At 39.2% G+C, this 23,217-nt stretch overlaps 1 protein-coding gene across 1 annotated transcript in view; it reads left to right on the forward strand.

The window, feature by feature from the left end:
* Positions 1 to 23,217, forward strand: part of piezo1 (piezo-type mechanosensitive ion channel component 1) — a 79,864-nt gene that overhangs the window by 49,267 nt on the left and 7,380 nt on the right. The window contains exons 28-49 of the mRNA XM_054599755.1: positions 1,178 to 1,267; positions 2,813 to 2,895; positions 4,558 to 4,626; positions 4,757 to 4,851; positions 6,119 to 6,263; positions 7,528 to 7,596; positions 8,710 to 8,882; positions 9,002 to 9,108; positions 9,406 to 9,582; positions 9,840 to 10,098; positions 12,654 to 12,842; positions 13,923 to 14,123; positions 14,266 to 14,524; positions 15,603 to 15,738; positions 15,988 to 16,135; positions 16,248 to 16,400; positions 16,500 to 16,561; positions 17,043 to 17,201; positions 17,412 to 17,559; positions 19,734 to 19,922; positions 20,503 to 20,595; positions 21,852 to 22,024. Of these exons, the coding sequence (XP_054455730.1) occupies positions 1,178 to 1,267; positions 2,813 to 2,895; positions 4,558 to 4,626; positions 4,757 to 4,851; positions 6,119 to 6,263; positions 7,528 to 7,596; positions 8,710 to 8,882; positions 9,002 to 9,108; positions 9,406 to 9,582; positions 9,840 to 10,098; positions 12,654 to 12,842; positions 13,923 to 14,123; positions 14,266 to 14,524; positions 15,603 to 15,738; positions 15,988 to 16,135; positions 16,248 to 16,400; positions 16,500 to 16,561; positions 17,043 to 17,201; positions 17,412 to 17,559; positions 19,734 to 19,922; positions 20,503 to 20,595; positions 21,852 to 22,024 (3,177 nt within the window). The remainder of the gene's footprint in view (positions 1 to 1,177; positions 1,268 to 2,812; positions 2,896 to 4,557; positions 4,627 to 4,756; positions 4,852 to 6,118; positions 6,264 to 7,527; positions 7,597 to 8,709; positions 8,883 to 9,001; positions 9,109 to 9,405; positions 9,583 to 9,839; positions 10,099 to 12,653; positions 12,843 to 13,922; positions 14,124 to 14,265; positions 14,525 to 15,602; positions 15,739 to 15,987; positions 16,136 to 16,247; positions 16,401 to 16,499; positions 16,562 to 17,042; positions 17,202 to 17,411; positions 17,560 to 19,733; positions 19,923 to 20,502; positions 20,596 to 21,851; positions 22,025 to 23,217) is intronic.

Below are 23,217 nucleotides of genomic sequence, written 5' to 3' on the forward strand. Positions count from 1 at the left end.
TCTCAATGCTAGGGGTCAACAGTTATTAAATTACTGAATACAGTTTGGGACCTTGGAGAAAGATCTGAGAAAGGATTCTTTCTTAGGTTCTTTGAGTTGTAGTATTTAAAAATACATGTAAATATGTGTAACGAACATCTATTTTTCTTTAATATATATATATATACACAAAATGCTAATTTCAAGAACAGATATTACCCTGGTTTTAAAACATTTTTTAATTAAAAATGTATTTAACCAGGAAAAGCCTCATTGAGATTAAAAATCTCCTTTACAAGAGTGTCCTGGCCAAGACAGCAGCAGCACATTAAACAAAGTTTCAGACATGCAACATAAAACAGTGACAGACAATAAAAAAGTTCAGATCAACGCATGAGTAAACCCAAACTAAGACTCAGGTCATCATATCCTAGATCACACAGGGGCACATACCTCAGTCAAAAACATCTACAACCAGATGAACGTTCCTCCAACTCCTTCAATCTATTTTTAAAAACACTTAAAGAGACCAACTCCCGTAGACCCAATCAGTCTGCAGCAAATTCCAAGCCGCAGGAGCAGCAAACCTAAAACCCCTTTTTCCCATTTCGAGACGGACGTTGGGGACAGATAGCAAGAGTAAGTCTTGCGAATATGTCACAGAGCGGAGACGGTAGCTTCCAGCATTTTTCTGATGGATTAAATTACATAGATAAAATGGAAGCAAGTTAAGAATTGCCTTATAAATAAGGACATGCCAATGATTGAGTCTACGGATGGACAATGCAGGCCAACCAACCCTAGCATACAGGGAGCAATGGTGAGTAAGGGCCTTAAGATTTGTCATGAACCTCAATGCACCATGGTAGACAGTATCTAAGGAGTGAAGGCATTGAGAAGATGCATGCATATATAAAACATCACCATAATCAATCACAGACATAAAAGTAGCAGCAACAAGTCTCTTTTTAGCATCAAAAGAAAAGCAAGACTTATTCCTGAAATAGAAACCCAGCCTCAGCTTCAACTTCTTCACAAGTTGCTGAAATAGATACCAAATGTACAGACTACTATGATTAATTCAACACACTTTCTTTGTTAATTGAAATGAAGCTGCTATGGGTATTGGTTCCCCAGTAACTTCATTATGACAGTTACTTGTTGACAAATGCATTGACAGCTGTTTCTTCCCTTCCAGGGGATTTAAGCTCTTCAGAGCCAGTATCGTGAAAAACATTAAGTTCCACCAACAAGCTGAGAGGAAATCTCTGTCACAGCTCAAGAGATCGTAAGTTTTCACAGTACATTAAGGGCAACTGATGAAATTTGCTTTTGTTAGTAGCATTGTAATGGTACATCAAAGTACAATTCGAAATGGAAAGCTGTATGACTAAAGTTCTTAAAGATGAAGTGTTGTACCTTTTATATGCCTTAAACACAAGATGATAGTAGGTGAAGGCTCTAGGGACAGCAATGTTAGTATTCTTGTCCTTCCAGCATCTTTTTTTGCATGGTTTGTGCTGAAATTTGGTATTCATATTCATGGTGCCCACACAGCAAACTTCTCAGTTATCCAGTTAAATATTATAATATGTAATTGATAAGTCCAAAAGTTTGTAAATCTATTAGAAAGGTAACTTATATGCTTACCTACCCTGCTGCAGATAGATTGACAGACAGACGGTCGTATGTGATAAGCAATGATTGTCATAGCCTCTTATGCACCCACCTCTAAAAATGCATTCTTTTAAATCCACCCTGTGACCAATTGCACCACAGTTGCTCGAAGGAAGCCTGGCCAGAAAATTACTAAGTGCTTTTGCCCGCTCCCGACGCACTTGCCAGGGCGCACCTGATCAGGCCCCACCACTGGGTTCACAAAAATTGGATCGTATTGTTTATATTACGTCACACAAGTTTCAGATTTTTCAGCAGTTTATTCTAAACATAAATATGCGCATGCACGTTAGCCGTTTCACAACTGTGTTAAAGATATAGTAAAGTTATAAGTTATTACTTATATTGTTTTGACTCTGCGTGAGAAAATGGCCGTGTGGCGTGACGCGTATGTAATGAGTCAATTACGTGAGAGTTGGCAGCCCTACAATAAACATGACACTAGCCACGCTAAAGAATCACAAGTGTAAAGTACAGAAGTGAGGTTTAGTCATATCTTTGAGTTCATTGTAAGTTATGTTAACACAGTTAATTATTTACATGTTGTTTAAAACAGTTACAATGACGTAGGAGGACTTGGACTGTTACATGAGAGTAAGGAACTGTTGCTGTTGGGAACTGACCAAGTGTTGGGAAGACAGTAAAGTGTTTATTCTCAACATGAGTGATCCAACTACCACGTATCAAACCGCCACGTTACAATGGCTAAAGCTTTGTTTATACTCAAGCATGAACGGAGGCCATTCTATGCACTGTGTGCTGCATTATTTTCATAGGCTTATTTATATGGGTATGAAGCCCACTGGTAACTGGCAGGCAGGTACAGATAGAGGTTCAGGTTTCAGGCATCAGGCTTAGATGCAAAGGCATGAAGCAACAAAGCACCTATGGCAATCTGCCAAGGAGCGAGTGGAAAAGGGACAGGATATTACTGCAAGGCTGATGATGGAAAGTGGAAAGAGGTGAGCAGATGGGCGGGAAGGTTCCTGCGATAACTCTGTGCCCTGTGTAGATATACCATGGTATACACCAGATAGGTATATAATACATAGCTTTATATAAGCCTACAGCAAATATTATAAATTAATTTCAAAAGAGAGTTAAAGCTAAATTATTCTGTCTTCTATCCTTTCATTTTTCTGTTATCTCCTCTCAGGATGCAGAGAATTCGTGCAAAGCAGCAGAAGTACAGAGATGGACACAAAACAAGTGAAGATTCTAACGAGAGTCAGACTGCTGGTAGGAGTCATTAGTTCGCTGGCGGACTGGAAAAATATTCGGCAAACTGTTAGAAAACTAAGAAAACTAAACAAGCACGGTTAACATGTGTACCACCTCTGCTATGTATCTGCACTTGTCAGCTTGTTTTTAGCTGCTGATGAAGCACCCTTCAGATCTCAATCAATGCAATTTTGTAAACCTGAACTGAACCCAGCACTGATGTGCAACACTCATCAAGTTTATTTATATTTTACACTCACCACGGCATGAGCTCGTAAAAATAACAGATATGTTTTCTTCTTTTCTTTCCTTCTCTCTGTCCTTCATATTTTCTCCTTAATTATTTCTTCAACTGATCTGAAAATTTAGGTTACGTTATTGTAAACCTAGTTTTTTAAGCACAGGCGGAGTTCTCTACTGGACTTTATGGATAATCCTCTCCTCCAATCACAAGCACGCATTCGCCCACAGAAAATATGTATACGCGAAGGCTGCCAATTAGGACTTGCCTACCCGAATACATGCCTACCCCACAGTGTGTCAGGCAGTAACAACAGGGCTGCCTTGGCAGAAGTGCCTATGGAACTAGGGTAACAATAATGTGACCTTCGTTCTAACTCACACAGGTTTTCGCCCTTGCATGTCCTTACGCAACATAACATTCGTTAAGCCATCCCGCGTTTGTTGTATAGGGCTTTCTCGGCCACATCGTCCCCAAAGCACACAAATAGCTGTTCAGTGTGTCTGATTGGGCCTTAAGTTCAACAGAACATGCCAACGAACAAACTTGGCAAAGCCCCTTTGACAGCGTTAAAGGGACTGCAGTCCCTTTCAATTTCAAGCTCCTGCTTACACATTGCAGCCAAGAATCACGTAAATTCACCACATCAAAGCATCAGAAGTGATATACCTACTGCTAGCATTGAAACTCGGGCTGCGCTTGGCAGGCTAGGGAAGCTGGTGGCTGCTGAACAGTGCCATCTGCGTGGTCTATTTCATGGCATTTGAGGTAGATGTCATGGAGATCTGTCCTAGCGGAATGGCCGAGACATGACCGGAACTGAAGAGGTCACTGAAGTGCCGACTCTGAGATAGGCAGTCAGATGTCAAATTTTTGTTTTATTTTTCAATTGTTTGCTTAAGGAAAAAATGATAATTTAGCAGCAGCCTTTTATGCTGTGGGTTGTACATATTTGGGTTGACATGTCCTGATTGCCTGGCTATGCTTATGCAAATTTTCAGTGGGTGAATGCATATTCTTGATTGGAGGAGAGTATTACCAATAGAGTCCAGTAAAAGATGGGGCCTGTGTGAGTTGGGACGTCAAAATACCAAAATTTGGTGAAATAAAGATAAAGATTAAATACTTGCTAATAACTACATTAATCAATGTTTCACTACTAAGTCCAAAAAAGACCTCAAAAGCAAGCTGAGACTCACAACCCTGATATTTTGGCATGTTTTGTTTTGTTAAAGAAAGCTGTAGCTTTATTTTCTGAAAGGTAAACAAAGTGGTTATCTCTCTATTATGTTTGCCTTGCTAATCTTATAGGCAATATGCCATGAAATCTGCTGGGCACATTCACATTTCCATAAAGATTAACCATTTAAATAAATGATCCCATGGCCTTTACACTAGCGCCTCCCTTTCCACTAATCTAAATGTTGTCTTTGTTATAGAGACCCAGACAGACAAGAAGAGTTCCAGGAAGAAAAACTGGTACCAGCCATGGTTGGACCATGCTACAGGTACGACAAACACTCAAGTTGCTTATAGGTGAAAAACATTCCGTAAGGCTGAAGTAGTCCTTCTCATCTTACATCAGGTAATCCATATAGTGAGCTAGAGGACATTATACTATGTTTCTTCCAATCACAGTGCTCCACTCAGGAGAGTACTACCTGTTTGAATCAGACAGTGAGGATGAAGAGGACTCTGAGGAACAGAAGCCTCAAAAACAGACTGCCTGCAAGGTCAGACACACAACTGTTTCACAAAATGTTCTTGCATATAAAATATTTCCATGTACCATTTCTATAGGAGTCAGTGTTATATTGATATGTTTGTCATCATGCAAGCCAAGTTCTTAGTCACACAGGCTCTGCTCTCTACTGGACTCTATGGGTAATACACTACCATCATGTCCTCTGAAAATTTGTAGAAGCATAGCTGGCCAATCAGGATGTACCTACCCAAATACATGCAAACCCCAAAGTACATAAGGCAGCACACCATGCATGGCTGTTCATATTCTTGAAACTTTGAAAAAAAATCTTTGGATTAAAACAATTCACTTTACTCAAAAAGCATATTCCTTTTCTCTCTCCACATCAATGGCTCCTCATTACGTCTCATTAAAGTCGGCCCAAACCAAATATGACGTTTACTGTCAAAGCCATTACCAACCTCTGTTTAAGGAGGCAGTTGGCCTAGTTGATTAAGCTAGTTTGAGTCATCACAACCGGTGGCACAGTGCTGTGTCAATTCATAAATGCCATGATCTGCATGATGTCAGAAAGCACACCTGACCTGATATAGTAGCTGTGAATAATATATACAGCCCAAAATCACAAATTACAAATTTGCCTTAGACGGCTTTACAATCTGTACACATGCGACATTCTCTGTCCCGGAACCCTCACATCGGCACAGGAAAAACCCTTTTAACAGGGAGAAAAAAGGAAGAAACCTATGTGAGAGCGACAGAGGAGGGATCCTTCTCCCAGGATGGACAGAATGCAATAGATGTCATGTGTACAGAATGAACAGCATAACAGAGATACAACACATTCAATGTATATGACATAAATGATTCATAGAATCACAGTACTAAGCAGACTAACAAAGGAAAAGTTAAGAATACTTATAAAAGCAGCAATGACTATAGTAGAATCAAAATAATGATATAGGGAATAGTATTAGTAATGTAGCTAATAATAATAATCGAAGTAGCAGTGGGTGTCAGCCGGGTCACAGCAGGAGGCACGACCACAGTCCAGGCACCACAATGATTTGTGGAAACCTGCAAGGCGAGAAAGCAAAAGGGCTTTAGGTTGGAAGCAAAGCTAATATCTGGTAACAATTGACTAATATTATAGATATTATATACTGCATATAGTTGCAATTTTTGCATTAAAAAGTTTGAAACATTTAACACAACTATGGTAATATTTTGCTAAGTTAAACTTATTTATTTTTTATGTTTATTGTATTGTTGATTCTGTTTTGTTTATCCCTTAGTTGGCATACCTGGCGTGGGTGACAAGCGTGAAAACAGCTTTGAAAGAACGTCAGAGACACCAACGACAACTGAGGAGGAGTGAGAGAAAAGAGAAAGAGAGAGAAGGAAAAGTGGTTTCACAACAGGAGACTTTTTCTGCGATAGGTTAGATATTCTTACATCCTATTTTTATTACCATGATAACGGCAGAGCATGCAGATGCGGTGATTAGTAGCTCCTAAAAAAATCATCTTTTCACCTTTATCACTGAAGCATATATTGCCCATGACCGAAATAAACCTAATAATTTATTTTTACAATGAGCACCTGAAATGATGAAGGCACTTGCAAATAACAAGGTAGTACAAAATGTTAACCATAGTTTGGTGATTAATTTTTACCTCTTTACTTAAGATTCCGTTAAAATTGTTTTTTTTCTTTTTACAAAATGTACCAAAACACTGGCAACAAGGAAGATCTTGGGTAGATAATAATGAGAATAAATATGAAACAAAATTTAAAACATACCCTCTAATCTAAACGAAATCTGGTTGGAATTTACATAAACATTATTACTAAGTTTGTTTACAAGATTGTTATCTATAGAAGGAACCCTTAAGTGCATCTTTGGATGGATGGGAAAAACAACACTGAATGGAAATGCTATTTACTCTTTCAGCCCATGAAGAATTAATAAACAGTTACTGATTGGTTTGGGATACACTCAAGCAAATTGCACCAACATTTAAACCATTGACTGGACTGAAAACAAATAAAACAAAACAAAATAAAATCATACAACTTAAACGTGTCAAATATAAACAAAAAATTTAAAATGATCTCTGCGTGTTCTGCTTCCTAAAAATGCAAAGCAGACAAACTTCCACTCAAGACACGGCGGCTGTGGCTCAGAGGTAAAGCGGATCGATTCCCGGCTCCTCCATTCCCTGTCATTGTGTCCTTGGGCAAGACACCTGACCCCAAATTGCTCCCAGAAGCTGTGCCTTTCCTGTATATGTGGGTATGAATGGGTTAGTCCTGATGGGCAGGTACCATGCATGGTAGCCCTTGCAATCAGTGTATGAATGAATGGGTGAATGAACATGTAATGTCAAGACTAGAAAGGCGCTATACAAGGACAAGTCTATTTACCATTTACTCTCCCACATTGAGGCTGTCCAGCACAAGCAACTGGAGGCCATCATGGTCACGGACACCTCTGAAGGACTCTTAGTTCCAGGACCAGCAGGCTCAGTGCAGCTTCTTCCCCTAATCTGTCACCTTGCACCACGTTTTTGCACTTCTAGTTAGATTCTACTGCAACAGCATATCGTTGTCTCAGTAATGACAATGACAAAAAAGTTTAATCTAATCAAAAAGACAAGACAAATTTAGTATTTGTACTTTTTGTCTGTCTGTGTGTGTGTAGGTTGTGGGGACAATGATGTGTTTGGGGACCCTGGCATTCAGGAAGAGGAACCAGAGGAACAGGAGTCCAGTACGTACACATTGTCCTTCCTCCTCAACTTTTCACCATCACAACATGCTGCTGAGTTTCCATTCTATAGTAGCTGTGTTCCATTCACATATTTTACAGTTAGAGTATTGCATGCTCCAGCAAAACAGAAAAATTTGATAAGCTTCCCAACTGCTAAACATTATTTAACACTAACTGGAGGTGGGGTTTTTTTTCTTTTTTGAAAAAGAGTTGATGCTCTCACTGGGTTTTTTAATCCTTTACAAAAACATTCTGACATAGCAAACATTTAGCTTACATGACTGATCAGCTGTTTCTGCCCTTGGAGTCTTCCCATGCCTGATCTCACTCCCAGGGCGTCAAATACCGATGCTCGGGCAGTATTCCGCAGCATCTTGACAAGGCCCTTACTGCCAGAAAAGTGAAATGCAAATCCTAAAGTGCCAACTTCTGACGAAACTATGCTGCAGCCAATTTTATTTGCTAAAAACTGTTGATTGAAACGTGCCTCATTTGCATTTCTGCAACATTTCAACAGAACACTTAAAATGTGCTAGAAGAGAACAGAAACATGGCTAGTATGTAGTAAAGGAATGGCTTCCTCTTGTGTTTCTAGTTAGTTATTGTGATCATGAGAGTGAATCATGAGAGTAACTAATAAATACTTTCAGTATAGTGGTTGTGTGTTCAGTAAATGGGGAACTGAACAAGAGCCTTAACTGATCTATCAGTTATGGTCACGTTTGTCCTGACAAATAATTTCAAAAAAAAAAAGTTTAATAGGGTTTGTGAAATGTTTATACTCTTTCAGTATAATTCTATTAGGCATCATAAAGCCAGTACAATGACTTGATAGGTTCAGATTCTCAACTCCCTTAGGTTGGTATAGCCCTATTCATTAGACAATACACAGATAGTGGTTCACACACAACAGCACACCTATTTTACCGTTGTCATTATAAAACAGATTCACAAAATATGGTCTTAGAGGTCACTATCCACAATGTTCTCAAAGTAAAGAAAGTATACACATAGTAGATGGAGGTTTATCATAATCCTGTTAAATGTACAGTCAGTAAAAGTTTATCACTTGTTCTTCTCCTCTCCCTGTCTCTATCTGTCTTGATACTGCAGGTCACGGTGACATGGTTCAGAGGATCTTGGATATCCTGCGCTTCTTATTGGCAATAGTTCTGGCCATGGTGGATGGACTGACTCAGTGGCTCAACCTGCTGACTAAACAGTACAGAGAGACATCTACTGTTCTATGCAATGAACGCTACTTCATCATACACAAGATACGGCAGGTAAACACAACAGAGATTTTTGTTGAGCAAACATTGATCTTTTGGAATTGAACACTCAGCACAGACGGACACGCACACACACACACTTTAAGTTAGGTCTGTCTCCCTCTGATTGGCAGCATCATACAACAGCAGACTCCACAGACGACCTGGTATCTCAGGGCAGTGAGAGTCCCACACTGGAGACTTGTTTGGACGAGACTGATGCAGACTCCACCAGACACAGGTTAGTGTGGGAAATAGTGTGTCACTATTTCTTCTTTACTGAGCATGTTTATAAAGGATGAATCCTCCATAATTTTGATGCCTAATTACTTATTTTTTTCTGGGGATATGCTCAGGACAAAATTTACATGTTTAGTGTCATGACTGATAAGGCTCTTAGAATAGTTAACAGTGTGTTTGTTGTGCCCACCTGTTGCATAGGGTGGCAGTTAGGGGGCTTTAAGATCAGTTTTCTCAGTTTTCTTAGTTTTTATGTATTCATATATTGTATTTGTATGTGTGTTTGAATCACTCTAAGCTGCCTCGAGGTGGATAGCGGAGGTGTAACAGACCGGTCTACCCCCAGACCAAGGCTCAACAGCATTGGGAACCTCTTGAGTCCAGAACGCCCACCCAGCAGCATGGAGCCTATACCAGCGACATCCAAACAACAACACAGACACTCTAGAACAGCCAGCGAGCTGCTGGGGGAAAGGTAGAAAAAGAAACTCATGACTAAAGAGAGAAAACAATAATCCACAATGACAGTGTTTTTACTTCTACCTGCAATGTTACCACAATGTTTTGCGCCATGAATGTGTTTGTGAAAAATAATAGTTTTATTTCAAATTATGTTTTATTTCATCGCTCTGGCCGTTGGTTCTATCATTTATTCAAAGACTTGTAATGCATAATAATAATGATGATATTTGAATTCAAATTCATGGTGTATTTATCTCTCTCTCTCTGCAGGCAGTTCTTCATTGAGGAGCTAGAACAGAGCAGAGAGTTCTATAACAGCCAGAGCCGTCTGCTGAAGCTACTGTTTGCCATGTACAACCTACTGGCAGCCAACTCAGAGCTAGTCTGCTATTTTATCATAGTGTTAAACAACGCGGTCAGTGCCTCTGTGATATCACTGGTCCTCCCCATACTGGTGTTCCTATGGGCTATGCTAGCTGTTCCAAGACCAACCAAGAGGTTTTGGATGACTGCTATAGTCTACACAGAGGTATGAGCACTGAGAGACACACAGACACACTCAAGAAACTAAGTAACTTATTTGCCTTTAAGCATCGCAGGATTGTTTATATTATTTCACTGCATGAATGAAAAATACCAAACAATACCAAAACCAGAACAATATTTGAATCTCTCTGATCAGCAATAGAGGTTTAAATCCTGCCCCACATTGTTAAAAATAATGGAGTTAAATGTTTGGAAGATTTAACAGATTTTTTAATACTTAATATATCAAATACACACAGAGATGGAAAGAAAGAAGAAGAAAAACAGGACAAGATCAGGATTGCCCTGCCACCACAATACCTATTTATTTATGTAACATAGTCAGTGGTGCATCCGCTTATTGTGTCATTGACATGTCATTTTCGTCCTTTTCTCCCATCATTCTCGACATCGCTCTTGATCTCTTATCCTATGAGTTAACAGTTCCATTTAATATATTGGATTCAAAATTTGCAGCCATCTATCCTGTGTTGGTTTCTGCCTCGTACCATCTTTTTATAAGCGGCCATCAAGTCTTTCAGCAGATATCTTTTTCTCTTATCACAGTATCTCCTGTCATATCACCAAAGTACAGTACTATACATGACCTAGGTATATCAGCCACAAGTTTTGATAGTAACCATTTGAATATTTCCCCCAAACTGTGCATTTTCAGGACAAATCCAAAATACATGATAATGGTCTACACTTATTGCCCCACATCTTCATCAGTATTTACTCAGCATTTCTTGTGAACCTTAAAAAGATTCGTCCAACAGTGATCTCTACAAGTATGTTAGGCTGTTGTAGACTGTTGTGTTCTCCAAATGTGCAACACTTCATCTTCTGTAATATTAACTCCTAGTTCTTCTTTCCATTGAGTGCTAATATAATGTCTAACATTTTATATTTCTTTGAATTGTAAACTCCATATGTGGTTTTAATCATTTCATTTTTTATCTAAATGTATATTGTGCTTTAATTCTCTGACATGCAAGTCCCTTAATTATAAATGTCTGAAATGGTCCTGTTTGTTTAATGTATAGTTATGTTGAACAAATCAATATTTTTAGCTGTGACCACCAACCTCAAAAATTTCCCCATCCCATCCTGAAGCCAAAGGGATTTTGGCAACGAGATTGGCCTATACAAAAAGGGGCAAACCTAAGTGTATTCACATACCATGGCCATGCTCACTAACCATTTTTCTTGTAGGGGGCATCATTCAACCCAGCAAAGAGTCCCCCCTTTATTGGTGTGTGTTAGCCCTGCCAACTATACTTAAGCAAAGCCCTCTTTCATAACTTATGAACCGTTTGTAGTAGACTCTTGTGGGAGGCATCATTGGTCTGAGCAGAGAGTTCCTGTTTGAATGGTGTGGGTAAGTCTTGTGGATGAACTGAACACAGCTTTGGAGGTGGGGCACCTCTCATTCCTATGAAAATTGCTCAGTGATGCATGAAGCCAAAATGATGTGGTACTTTCACCATGCTTCCACATCCATGCACATCAGCAAGCTGTTAGCGTATCCCGCTAACCCCGCATTTTACATTACATTACATTGCAGTCATTTAGCAGACGCTTTTATCCAAAGCGACTTACAATCAGCATCCGAGCTGCTAGGTCTCACCTCACTCACATGAACAGTAATTAGGGAATAACTCTGGATTTGGCTTTAACTGGATTTTACAAAGGACCTAATGACTCAAATAAGGGTTATTTAAGTGTTTAGCTAAAAAATGTAAAAATAAAAATCTGCAAATAAGCCACTTCAAAATTTTTCTGGTGGACTGGTTGGTAATACCACCTGTACTCGAGCCACACCCTCTTTCATAACCATTTCTCATAGACACTAGAAGAGTGTTAAGGCATGCATGGTTGCAGCAATTGGAAATTCCCACTTATTACATTACAAATTGATCGAATGACTGTTTTATGTGAAAGGGGGCGCAGTGGGCAAAGGGCATTTTCATCAACTTTGCAGATCAACACTTTATGGAGCTTTTTAGACCCTTTCAGCTCATTGCTTTGGTTTCATGGCCCACAACTCTGCTGTGTTGGTTCAGTCTCAGAGCTTGCATCGTTTCTAGAAGCAGCAAGCAGCTGTTTTCGCTTGGAAAAGCTCAACTTCAGCTTATTATTTGATATAATTTCAAATGTTTTGTTTACAGCTTGTTTTGGGATAATGTATTACAGAAAAGATAAAAGATTCTATTAGAATTTTATTTAGATGTGCCAACAACAAGCTGTATTAAAAAAATAAAATGAATTTGATTTGAATAACAATCTGGCCAGGCTCCTTTTGCAACACTGGCAATAAAATAATGAATACATTAAGAATTGTATTCAGGGAGGGCTGCTATGACATAGTGAAAGGCAGACTCAGACTTAATAATTTCCCCTTTGATCCCATTATCCTGACCTTTGAAGCATCTCCTCTTTTTGTTCAACTTACAGCATGTGATATGATTTGTGATGTGTGACATTATGTGTACTGTTAACTTGTCTGCGCTCTTTTCTGGACTGACTTGGGGCATTGCTGTAATGTTCTCTTTCCAGGTGATGGTGGTGGTGAAATACCTTTTCCAGTTTGGATTCTTTCCTTGGAACAGTGTTTATGAGATGACTATAAATGAAGACAAACCTTTCTTCCCACCTTGCATCCTGGGCCTGGAGAAGACTGACAATTACATCAGATATGATCTTCTTCAACTGCTGGCTCTGTTCTTCCACAGATCCCTTCTCATGGTCAGTTAATATTAACAGTGATTACACTGATGGTCAAGCCCGAAAACCATTATTATTCCCTTCCTTGATTTTAGAATTAACAAAAACAAATTTCATCAGCTATAGCTTATCAACATCAGTTTTACGAGTTGGTTAATCTCTGGCTGATTTTTTTGTTTGTTTTCACAATGATTATTATAAATGATCTGCCTACTCTGTTTAGCTTTGGCCAGTGCAATATCACCTGTGACAGGACATGCAGACTGACAAACTAACTGACTGTTAAGTAGGTACAACATAATAAATATTACTATATGATAAATTAAGACTTAGTTTAACAAAAAAAACGTGGATATTGCTTTAGAAACATAGACAAGATATATTAATACATATTCATGCTTGTTATATTAATATAACAAGCATGAATATGTATGTTATAAGCCCAACAATGAAAATAAAGAAATGTCATAGAGGGCTTAACATTTTAAATTTAGTGAATATCAAAAACTAATATCATTAGCTGAGATGGTTGGTAAAGGGAAAACCCCACAGCTCATTATTTTATTTGACTACATATGCTTTCAACAAATACCTCACTGCTATGAAACTATAGGCCTAAGGCTATCCAAGGCCAGCATTTGAATTTTGAATTTCAGCATCTCCTCATTAGTTGATGATGAGAAACAGAATTGTTCTTTTAATTCAGGGTTAAGCTAGTTTGCCTTAGTGCTATAGTTCAGTATGGTAGGGGAAATTATACTAAGACCATTATTTCTAATGTGCCTTTGTCCTGATCCTTAGTATAGCAAAACATAGATGGACATTTCACAAAAAGTGACTTATGTACTGTTTCTTTTAAACAGTACTGTAGATTTCACCTTCACTTGAGAAATGGTTAGGTAGACCTATCTCAAATAAACTTCCCCATATCCAGTAAAAATCAGGGCAGAGCAGCTGCCCTTAACTCTCCACCTGTGTGAGAGAAGTAGAATGCTGAAGGAATTGCTCTTGAGTAATGCTCAAGGATAATTCCAAATTATCCAGCACAATTTCCACCTCCCACATTTGTGTTTTTGTGTCCACTTGTGTGTGTCTGCCCAGCGTTATGGTTTGTGGGACCACGAGGGCCCCTTGGAGGAGCAAAGCCCCTCACCAGAAAGTTGTAAGGACGAAGGAATAAGTAGAGAACGAGATGAAGATGGAGGGAAGAAGGAGGGTAGAGGGGAAGAGGAGGAGGGCAGAGTTAGCTCAGCATCTACCCTGGACAACCTGGAAATTACTGAACTACACCAACTTGAAAAGGTTGGTGCACATACTTGATATTATTTGCTATTGATTACTGCCTTATCAATAATCTTGTTTAAAGATTATGTCCTTGCAGACTTGTTTTTTAACATATTAGACTACTTTCCTAGTTTTTTCAAATGAATTGTTTATCACACAGGATAATGTGGACTATGTTGGACCGAGTACCAGCTCTGCTGCTACCACACAACCTCCTGCCGCTGAACCAGCACCCAGTGGGTCAGAAGATGGGCATGAAACTCTGTCTGGGCTTAAGGACAGGTTGAATCCTCCCAGCAGAACGAGGGACAATAAGATGGTGGGCGACAATGATCAGCTGATAGAGGGAGTCCCAAAGAAAAGCAGCAGTATCCGCTTTCGCAAGAAACCTAAAAAAGCGAAAAAACAAAGCAGCAAAGGTTTGTGGCTTCATAATGTGTGGACTGTGTGACTCATAAAGTTGACAACGGCTTCATTACATTAAGGTTTAACACATTCAGGGACCTTGTATTGCGCGAACAAATAGCTACTCACTGACACTACAAACCTTTCAAATGTTGGAATTTTGGGGGCAGCGTCATTGAATGACAATGATTGATATTTGGACGATCACTTTCACTCTGCAGTCGTTGGCAGGGTTCTCTCTCTTTTTTTCATTCATTCACAGAACTACTTCATGTCACTTTTTGTGTATCATGTGGATTTGTAATATTCATTATGTCTTGCCCCTCTCAATGATGACAGATTTTTCTCTTTTCCTTGTGTGGCTATTTTAATCACATAGGAACAAGTTTGCCTTCAGACCTTTTAACATTTTATTTTTTTAACAACACATTTTAAATGAAGCATCATGAACCACTAAGATCCTCATATTTCAAAAGCATTGTGTTCATATCCACAGTCCCTCTGTCACTACCCAGGTCTGTTTTATCTAAAGTCAATGCTTTGAAAGTTCACATTTTAACAAGCTGATGAAAAGCACTTGAGTGCACCATTCATTTTAGTCTCTGTAAGGCCACACTGTTGCTGGGGAGATGGTGCCTGTTCAGTGCAATACAATTTAGTTGCTTGAAGGCTTCACCTTTGTGGGACATGTCTCTCTAAGGTGGCAAGAAGATGTTAGCTGTCTCCCATTAGAATTATTATAAAGAATAAATAACAGCTGAAATACAGGAATCTCACAACTATCTATATTTGCTGTTCCAAATACCAATGTAACTTTTGGAAACTTGTCTGTAAATTAAGCAATAAGCCTAGTGAGGCCGTGTTTTACAACAGCTAAGGGGTGTTGTTAGGTCTCACTGCATTCATATGCAGAAATCTGTGTATAGAGATTATCTCTGTGCTTTGTCATTTGTTCCACAACACACTAACATAGCATGTGTAACAAAGAGAAAATATGTTTCTTGAAAGATTTTAAACTATGTTTACTCTTTATGTCTCTGTGGTTCTAATTCCGTTCAAATCCTTTTTTGGTTCTGGTTCGGACTGTTCCAGTGAAGCCCACAGTTGAGACTGCAGATCCCTGTGAAGCAGAACCAGTGAAGAAGAAGCAGAAAGACAGGAGGAGAGAAGAGGCCAGTCGGAGATTGCTGGCTGTGGGCCACAAGATAAAACAAGTCTTCCTCTCTGGGTGAGTTCGATATATAGAGACTATAATGTCACCATATGCCGAAGTCAACAAGTCACCTTCAAAAGAACATTTATCAAAGTATTTCACGTTAACGACTTAATTATCCATCATTTATTCAAATAATGTATACAAATAATTAGGTTGCAACCCAAGAGGGAATTAAAGAACAGTGTATTGGATTACTGAGCAGTCATTACTTTTCCCACTAATACAGCGGTTTATTTCATGCCATTTTGTTTTCCTCTGAAGTATTCACAGCGTTTACAGGCCAACGCAGGGATTCTTCAGGGGTATTCTCCATGCTGAGTATCGGGCTGCCACAGATGTATATGCACTCATGTTTCTGACTGATGTCGTTGACTTCATCATCGTCATCTTTGGCTTTTGGGCTTTTGGGGTGAGAGATGGATGGGCGTTGTCATTTTATAATTAATTAATAATTATCAACAATTTACATGAATGAAAAGAGAGAAAATCCAACATGACACACACATGTCTCTCTCCTTAAGAAACACAGTGCAGCAGCTGATATAGCCTCCACCCTGTCAGAGGACCAGGTTCCTGAGGCCTTCCTGGTGATGCTGCTCATTCAGTTCAGCACCATGATCATCGACAGAGCCTTGTACCTGCGAAAAGCTGTTTTGGGAAAACTCATCTTCCAGGTTCAGTTCATGTATTCAGATTATTAACATTCAGTCATGAGTGGCGTCTTCTGTTTGTTAGGATGACTAGAGTTGTCACCTGTCATTCCTTCCGTTCAGGTGATTCTTGTGTTTGGGATCCACCTGTGGATGTTCTTCATCTTGCCTGCTGTCACTGAAAGGTGAAGACACAATCAAATCCTGTATTTCTTGTATAATTGGACTATTTATGGTATTAACTGGATATTACCAATAGACTAAATCACAGAGAATGACTTGTAATTGTTAACTCTATGGGGAGACAGTTGCTCAGAAGGTAGAGGGGGTCGTCCCTCAATCAGAAGATCGGCTTCTGCTAGTACATGCTGATGTGTCCTTGGGCTTTACACTTAACCCCGAATTGCTCCCCAAGGCTGTGCCAGCGGTGTATGAATTGCCATGAATGCTTAGATAGATCCGGATGTACCTTGCATGGTAGACCCTGCCATCAGTGTATGAGTAAGTAAATGATGACATGTAGTGTAAAGTACTTTGAGTAGTCGGAAGACTAGAAAAGCGCTATACAAGTACAGTCCATTTACCATATACCGGTTGAGCCTTCAGCATACTTCTGCAAATGAATTATTAAGAAATTATTCTTCCTTGTTTCTCGTCTCTGTTTAGGAAGTTCAATCAGAACTTTGTGGCCCAGCTCTGGTACTTTGTCAAGTGTATTTACTTTGGCCTGTCAGCCTATCAAATCCGCTGTGGATACCCCACTCGTATCCTTGGAAACTTCCTCACCAAGAAATACAACCACCTCAACCTATTTCTCTTCCAAGGGTATGGATACAACGCCTGTCTGCAGCTTTGTTTTTATTACTCTTTTAAGGAGGAGATCTAAAATCAAGTAGAAACAGTATATGTATTTATAATGACAGCGATTAGGTGAACCTTTATCATTACTAAAGGACATGAGTGTTAAATAGGTCAAGAATCAGCCCATAGTATATTGGCATAACATATGGATGTTGTGCTTATATGTGTGTGTAGGTTCCGTCTGGTGCCATTCTTGGTTGAGCTGCGAGCAGTGATGGATTGGGTTTGGACTGACACCACTCTGTCTCTGTCAGACTGGATGTGTGTGGAGGACATTTATGCCAACATCTTCATCATTAAATGCAGCCGTGAGACAGAGAAGGTATTAAGTGTATTAGTACTGTGATATGATTTTACCAGACCTAATGACCAAGTGTGGTATAAGGGTACTTGGGGGGGACAAAGTAAATTAAAGGAGAAAAGCAGTAACTCCTCAGAATCAGTTGCAACAAAATGTGCAAAACAAGCTTTCATTATCAAAGCCAAACCACGCTGACTCTTAATCCTTTCATTTGAGGCCATATGACTGACAACTTCAGCATATGTTTCCTGTTATGTTGTGATTGATTGGCGGGCACCAGGGAACTTAAAGTGGCCCTATTATGCTTTTCCACTTTACCCTCTCCTTTAGTGTGTTATATATATTTTGTAAAACCTGAAGTCCACGCCTAAAAGGAGTTACCCTCCCCCTCAGAAACATTGCTCCTGAGCTGCCTGAAACGGCTCCATTGAATTCTCTCCTTCACGTCGGTAACTTTATGAGGTCATAATGTTACGGAAGTGACGTAAAACTCCTTCTGGCTAGTTTGGCCCGCCCTCAAACAACAAAACAGAAAGATAGAGCTGAAATTCAAATCTACCATGGTGTAGTCGTTAAGACAGCAGTCTATCACCCAAGTGGCCTGGGTTCAAATCCTGTTGTTCATTAGTCATTCTCTGGAGGGAGAGCTTTTTGAAATGTGAAACATTTACCAATCACAAAAGAGCGGGCTATCTGACCAATCAGAGCAGACTTTGCTTTCTGGAGGGAGGAGCAAGCGCTACAACGGAGCATTTCAGAGAGAGGGTGAGAAGAGGTGCTGCAGGAAAGCCAGGATGAGATTTTGGAGAAAAACAAGGCAGATTATGAGCATTAACGCATTAAAACATGTTGTAACTGTAACTTGAGATAAAAATAGCATAATAGTCAGCCTTTGTCTGATCTGTATTTGGAGTGCAATGCAATTTTTCATTGAATAGAGTGCTAATGTGACTGTACCTTACAAATTTGGTTAAACTTGTGGATTTGTCTGTTTGAAAGCAGCACAGCAGGTCTTCTGTACGTGTCAACACTGGATCTGTAAAGTGATAGTGCTGCTGTGAACCCAAAAGTGTTTTAGCTTTCTCAACCCAATATGGAATCACATGCAACATTTGAAAGAAGAAAAACAGACTTAAAGACCTAAAAGACGTCCAGGTTTCAGTTACATGTGTACAGTATACAAGATGCATGAGCCATTATATTTTAGTTGCAGAAAGATGCACTGTTCCGGATGCATTGAAGTCCCTCTGTGTTTATAGTCAAGCTAAAAGGTGTTCGTTTAAGTAACCCTGTTGTAAGCTCTATGGGTAACAAGATTTTGAACATTCTGTCTGCTTTCGTATTGTAGGGTGTAATGAACATTGCAACTTCTAGGGGCCACTAATGGTGTTTTAAATGTTCTCGTTTTTAAAATCCTCTCCATAAAGATCGTAAATAAAAAAATGTAGACACCGTGGAGAGATGTTCCACTGTTCAACTGCCAGGTCCAAATCCTCATTGCTTTTTCCTCAATCTTTCCACACTCTGGTTTTGCTTCGTTGACCACTGAAATACATGTCCGCTGCTTTAGAAGACCTATGGCCAACCAAGCCCAAAAGGCTATCTCGCATATTCTCAGGCTGCCACCAGAATTCCGAAAAGCCAACTCCACAATGGATGCTTTGAACATGGCCTATTTGGATTCAAAGTCAACAACTTCCCCCAGAATGCACAAGAAATTCTTCCAGACTGGGACTTCCATCAGACGTTCACAGTTCCGGCAGTCTCGCCTGCTACCTGATGCAACTAACCATTAGGTGGTGATGAGTTGACAGCTCTGCTCCTGTCCTCTACCAAGTGTCCAAGTTTTACCACTGCAGATCTGATGATATGACTAAAAGTATGCTTATGAATCCCCATTTGCTGTGGTTGATTCTGTCCGGTTACATAGCACCACTCTGATTCAGAATGTTCTCAAGAATGGGGGCACGGCTCCAACATTGCCGTTGTATTCAGGGTCTATGACTTCTCATAGACTGGCCCCTCACCTGGGACCAATTTGTGGTTGGAGTCCATACCAAGGGCTATTGCCAGGGACACAAAAACACAGTGCTAGGTTCTTTTACATTTTGTTTGCCTGATAAAGCATTATATGTGAAGAAAATACTCAACATTGTAAGTTTATTATGCCTAAAATTTAAATGTTCTACCCTCAGAAATACCCACAGCCCAAAGGACAGAAGAAGAAGAAGATAGTGAAATATGGCATGGGTGGACTCATCATCTTCTTCTTGATCTGCATCATATGGTTTCCCCTTCTCTTCATTTCATTGGTCAGATCAGTTGTGGGTGTGGTCAACCACCCCATTGATGTCACTGTGACTGTCAAGCTGGGAGGATACGAGGTAATCGACATTTCATATTGCTGTCTCTTCTGCTGTCTCTTATAACAGAAAACTCGGCTTTAAAAGTTCTGATAAATCTAAATCAAGGACAGAGAAGCTGTATTTTAACCCAAAACGGCTTTCTGGGTAGTGATAAATTGCTGAGACAAATGGAGTAAACGCTGATATATTCTTGATTATTTAAGAATTCAAGTTTCATTTTTTGTCATTATGCAACACAGGGATACAAAATAGATCCGGATGTACAGTACAAGCTTGGGATCTGGAGTTTGAGAGATGTGGGCGTTTTAAGTTGTGTTGTTGACTCTGCCACTAGGAAGTTGAGAAATCCTATAGATTATCCTTAGAATTATCTATCAGTCGTCCTACAAGGAGGCAGTAGCAGTACATACAAACAACCATGCACATCCCAGATCAGATTCCAGTATGCAAAAATTAGGCCCAATTTGATTTACAGGTGAAAAATCTTTAGTTTACTTGCAGTACAGCCAAATTAAATATAGGTGCAAATGACACAGCATGACACAGTATACAAAATGAGCATAATCCACTGGTGTATTTTTTCTATGTGTTTGTCCAGTCCCTGTTTACCATGAGTGTGCAGCAGCAGTCGATCCAGCCCTTTACAGAGGCTGAATATGACCAACTTACCAAAACATTTGGAGACAATGCGGTGGGTACTGAATTTAGTTTGATATGTTTGTATGTACTGCTACTGTCTGTCTTTTCTTCTTTCTCAGCATTGTAGTAAATTTAAAACGCTATTACACTGGTTCTTTATAGTTCTGGCAGGCTAGGTGGGCCATTCTCTAGTGTATTTAAACAGTTCAGTTGTTCTTTGAGACTTTCTTTCAAAACAGGGATTTAGATCACATATAAATGTTGTGATCAAACACAGGAGACTCTGGGACAAGCTTAAATGTTTTTATTGATACTTAAATGTTATGGACATGAGTTATAGATGTGTAAGGACATCCAATCCAAGTATATCGTCCATAACCTCCTACTGATGTCCCACAGCCTAATCCTTTGCTGAAACCATTTCCACAGATGAAACGGTTATGTTTCTATGTTTGTGTCTTGTTGCAAGTCCTGAAACAAGTCCAGGGTTTGGTGTATCCTGAAATCTGGGGTGCCACTTTTTTTATTAGAGAGGGGTGCCAGTCAGAGTCACGTCTGACAAATAATAATAATTATAAATGGAAAGAAAATAGGTCAGTCAAAACATACAAAAGTATAAAGTAAATACCCAGTAGTAACGAAATATGTCACCAAAAAACAGCACTGCATAAACAAATAGACAACAGCTCAGTTCAACTTTAAGAAACGTATTCAAACAAGGGAGAAAATGTATGCGTGAGTTGAGTGTGTGACCCACAGTCTTAAAGTTCAGTCCACTCGGTACTGATTCCGTTTGGTGTTTTTCACAAACGTAAACAGTTCAGTCCAATCCAGGATCACTGAAAAATGACAGCGTCTATCTGCCGTTAACAAAACGAGTAAATAAACACTAAACAGCGGGGACTCACAGTACCGTTGAACAGTCCGTGAGTCAAAAGTCACACGCTTCTAGATTTCAGTGGAGGTGAGTTTTCAAACTACCCGGTTTGTTTAAGGGCTGTGATTGGATTATTGGATGATTGTGGGCGTTGACTGTGGCGAACATGAATGAACTCTTGCCAGGTGGTGATGATGTAATGCTTCCGACAGCTGGACGCTACAGATGTTTCAGCTTCAATGCCAAGAATGACTTTTGATAGTTAAAATTACAATTCCTCATAATTGGCAGTACATTATTTGTTTTAGCAGCTCAAACAGATGCTCAAATGAACAGGACTGTTTCTGCTGGAACTGTGTATCTGTGTGTGTATTCTGCTTGAGTTGCTATATCTATTTTTCATGCATACTTTTGTGTGTATGTGCATCTAGGTAGCCATGCAGTTCATCACTCTCTACAGTTATGAAGATATCGTGACAGCCATGATTGAAGGAAGTTCAGGATCAGTATGGAGGATCAGCCCGCCCAGCAGACAGGAAGTCATTAAAGAACTACTTGGAAGTCCTGTAGACCTAACACTACGCCTGGCCTGGACTTTCCAGAGGTAAAACCTTTGTTCTCCTACTAACGAAATGTTATTATACTATAATATACATCATCACCAAACTAACTGGGTAATTGTCAAATTTCCTAAATAATCATGTAAAAGCTCACAAAGAACAGCTGACCGTGACAATTGACATTGACGTATATTTGATATATATCTATAAATATCTATATATGTATATGTATATATGTATATGTATATATACTATGTATATGTGTATATATACTATGTATATGTGTATATATATATATGTGTATATGTATATATAATTATGGTCAAAAAAATGCTGTTCAAGTAATGAAACAAATAAAAGCGGTAATCGTTTTCCTAAATGACAAACTAATATTCAGCCAGGACTTAGATTCTGACATACAGTAAAGCTCTGCTGATTAATTTGCTTCGATACCCAATCAATGAGAAATAAAAAATGTGTCTGGCTTTGTAAGAGTGAGAAGACAGAGAGAAACTCAGGATTTGATGAACAAAACCTGCCAGCAAGCAGGTTAGGTTAACAGAGTAACTGACAGTATCTCATAGGTAACTGACCCAGAGTTAAAGTTACCTCACTCTCTTGAACTGAAAACACAGAGTTTCTTTCATCTCAGGGTTAACAAACTCGATTTATAATAATCCATCTTTTTGGAAAACAGCCCTGGGAGAGGCAAGTGTTTTTGAATGGAAAGTCTGAGATTATCTGTTGGACAAGTGGAGAATGACAATGACAAAGCCTCATAGAAATGCCTTGGCCTGGGGAAGTGTGGATTTGGCTGAAAGTCAAAAATGAAAAAAAGACAACAAATAATGTGCAGTAGGATTTAAGTTATTTTGGCTAGCAGGTTCAGTCATCTTAGATGGTATCAGCATTTTTTGAAACAAAATCAGAAAATGTAATATATTACATGTAAAGCTCATGTAAATGCTGACTCGTTTTCTAACGTGGTGAAAGGCAATAAATAAACTTGAAAAAAATAACAATGGCACAGCACCAACTTTGGAAACCACTGCTGTAAAGTAAACTGTACACTAGTCAGTATACAGATGATGGAAAATTATAGTATGAGATGACCTAAAAGAGGCAACATGTAAAAGATACAGATTTTTAAAGTAAGTAACAACATGGCTTTCTTCTGCTACCAGCCTCAGACCAAACCTTTTTTTCCCATTATTTATAATATCAACCTTAAAATAGG

The sequence above is a fragment of the Anoplopoma fimbria genome, chromosome 6 (assembly GCF_027596085.1).
Source record: "Anoplopoma fimbria isolate UVic2021 breed Golden Eagle Sablefish chromosome 6, Afim_UVic_2022, whole genome shotgun sequence".
Lineage (NCBI taxonomy): Eukaryota > Metazoa > Chordata > Actinopteri > Perciformes > Anoplopomatidae > Anoplopoma > Anoplopoma fimbria.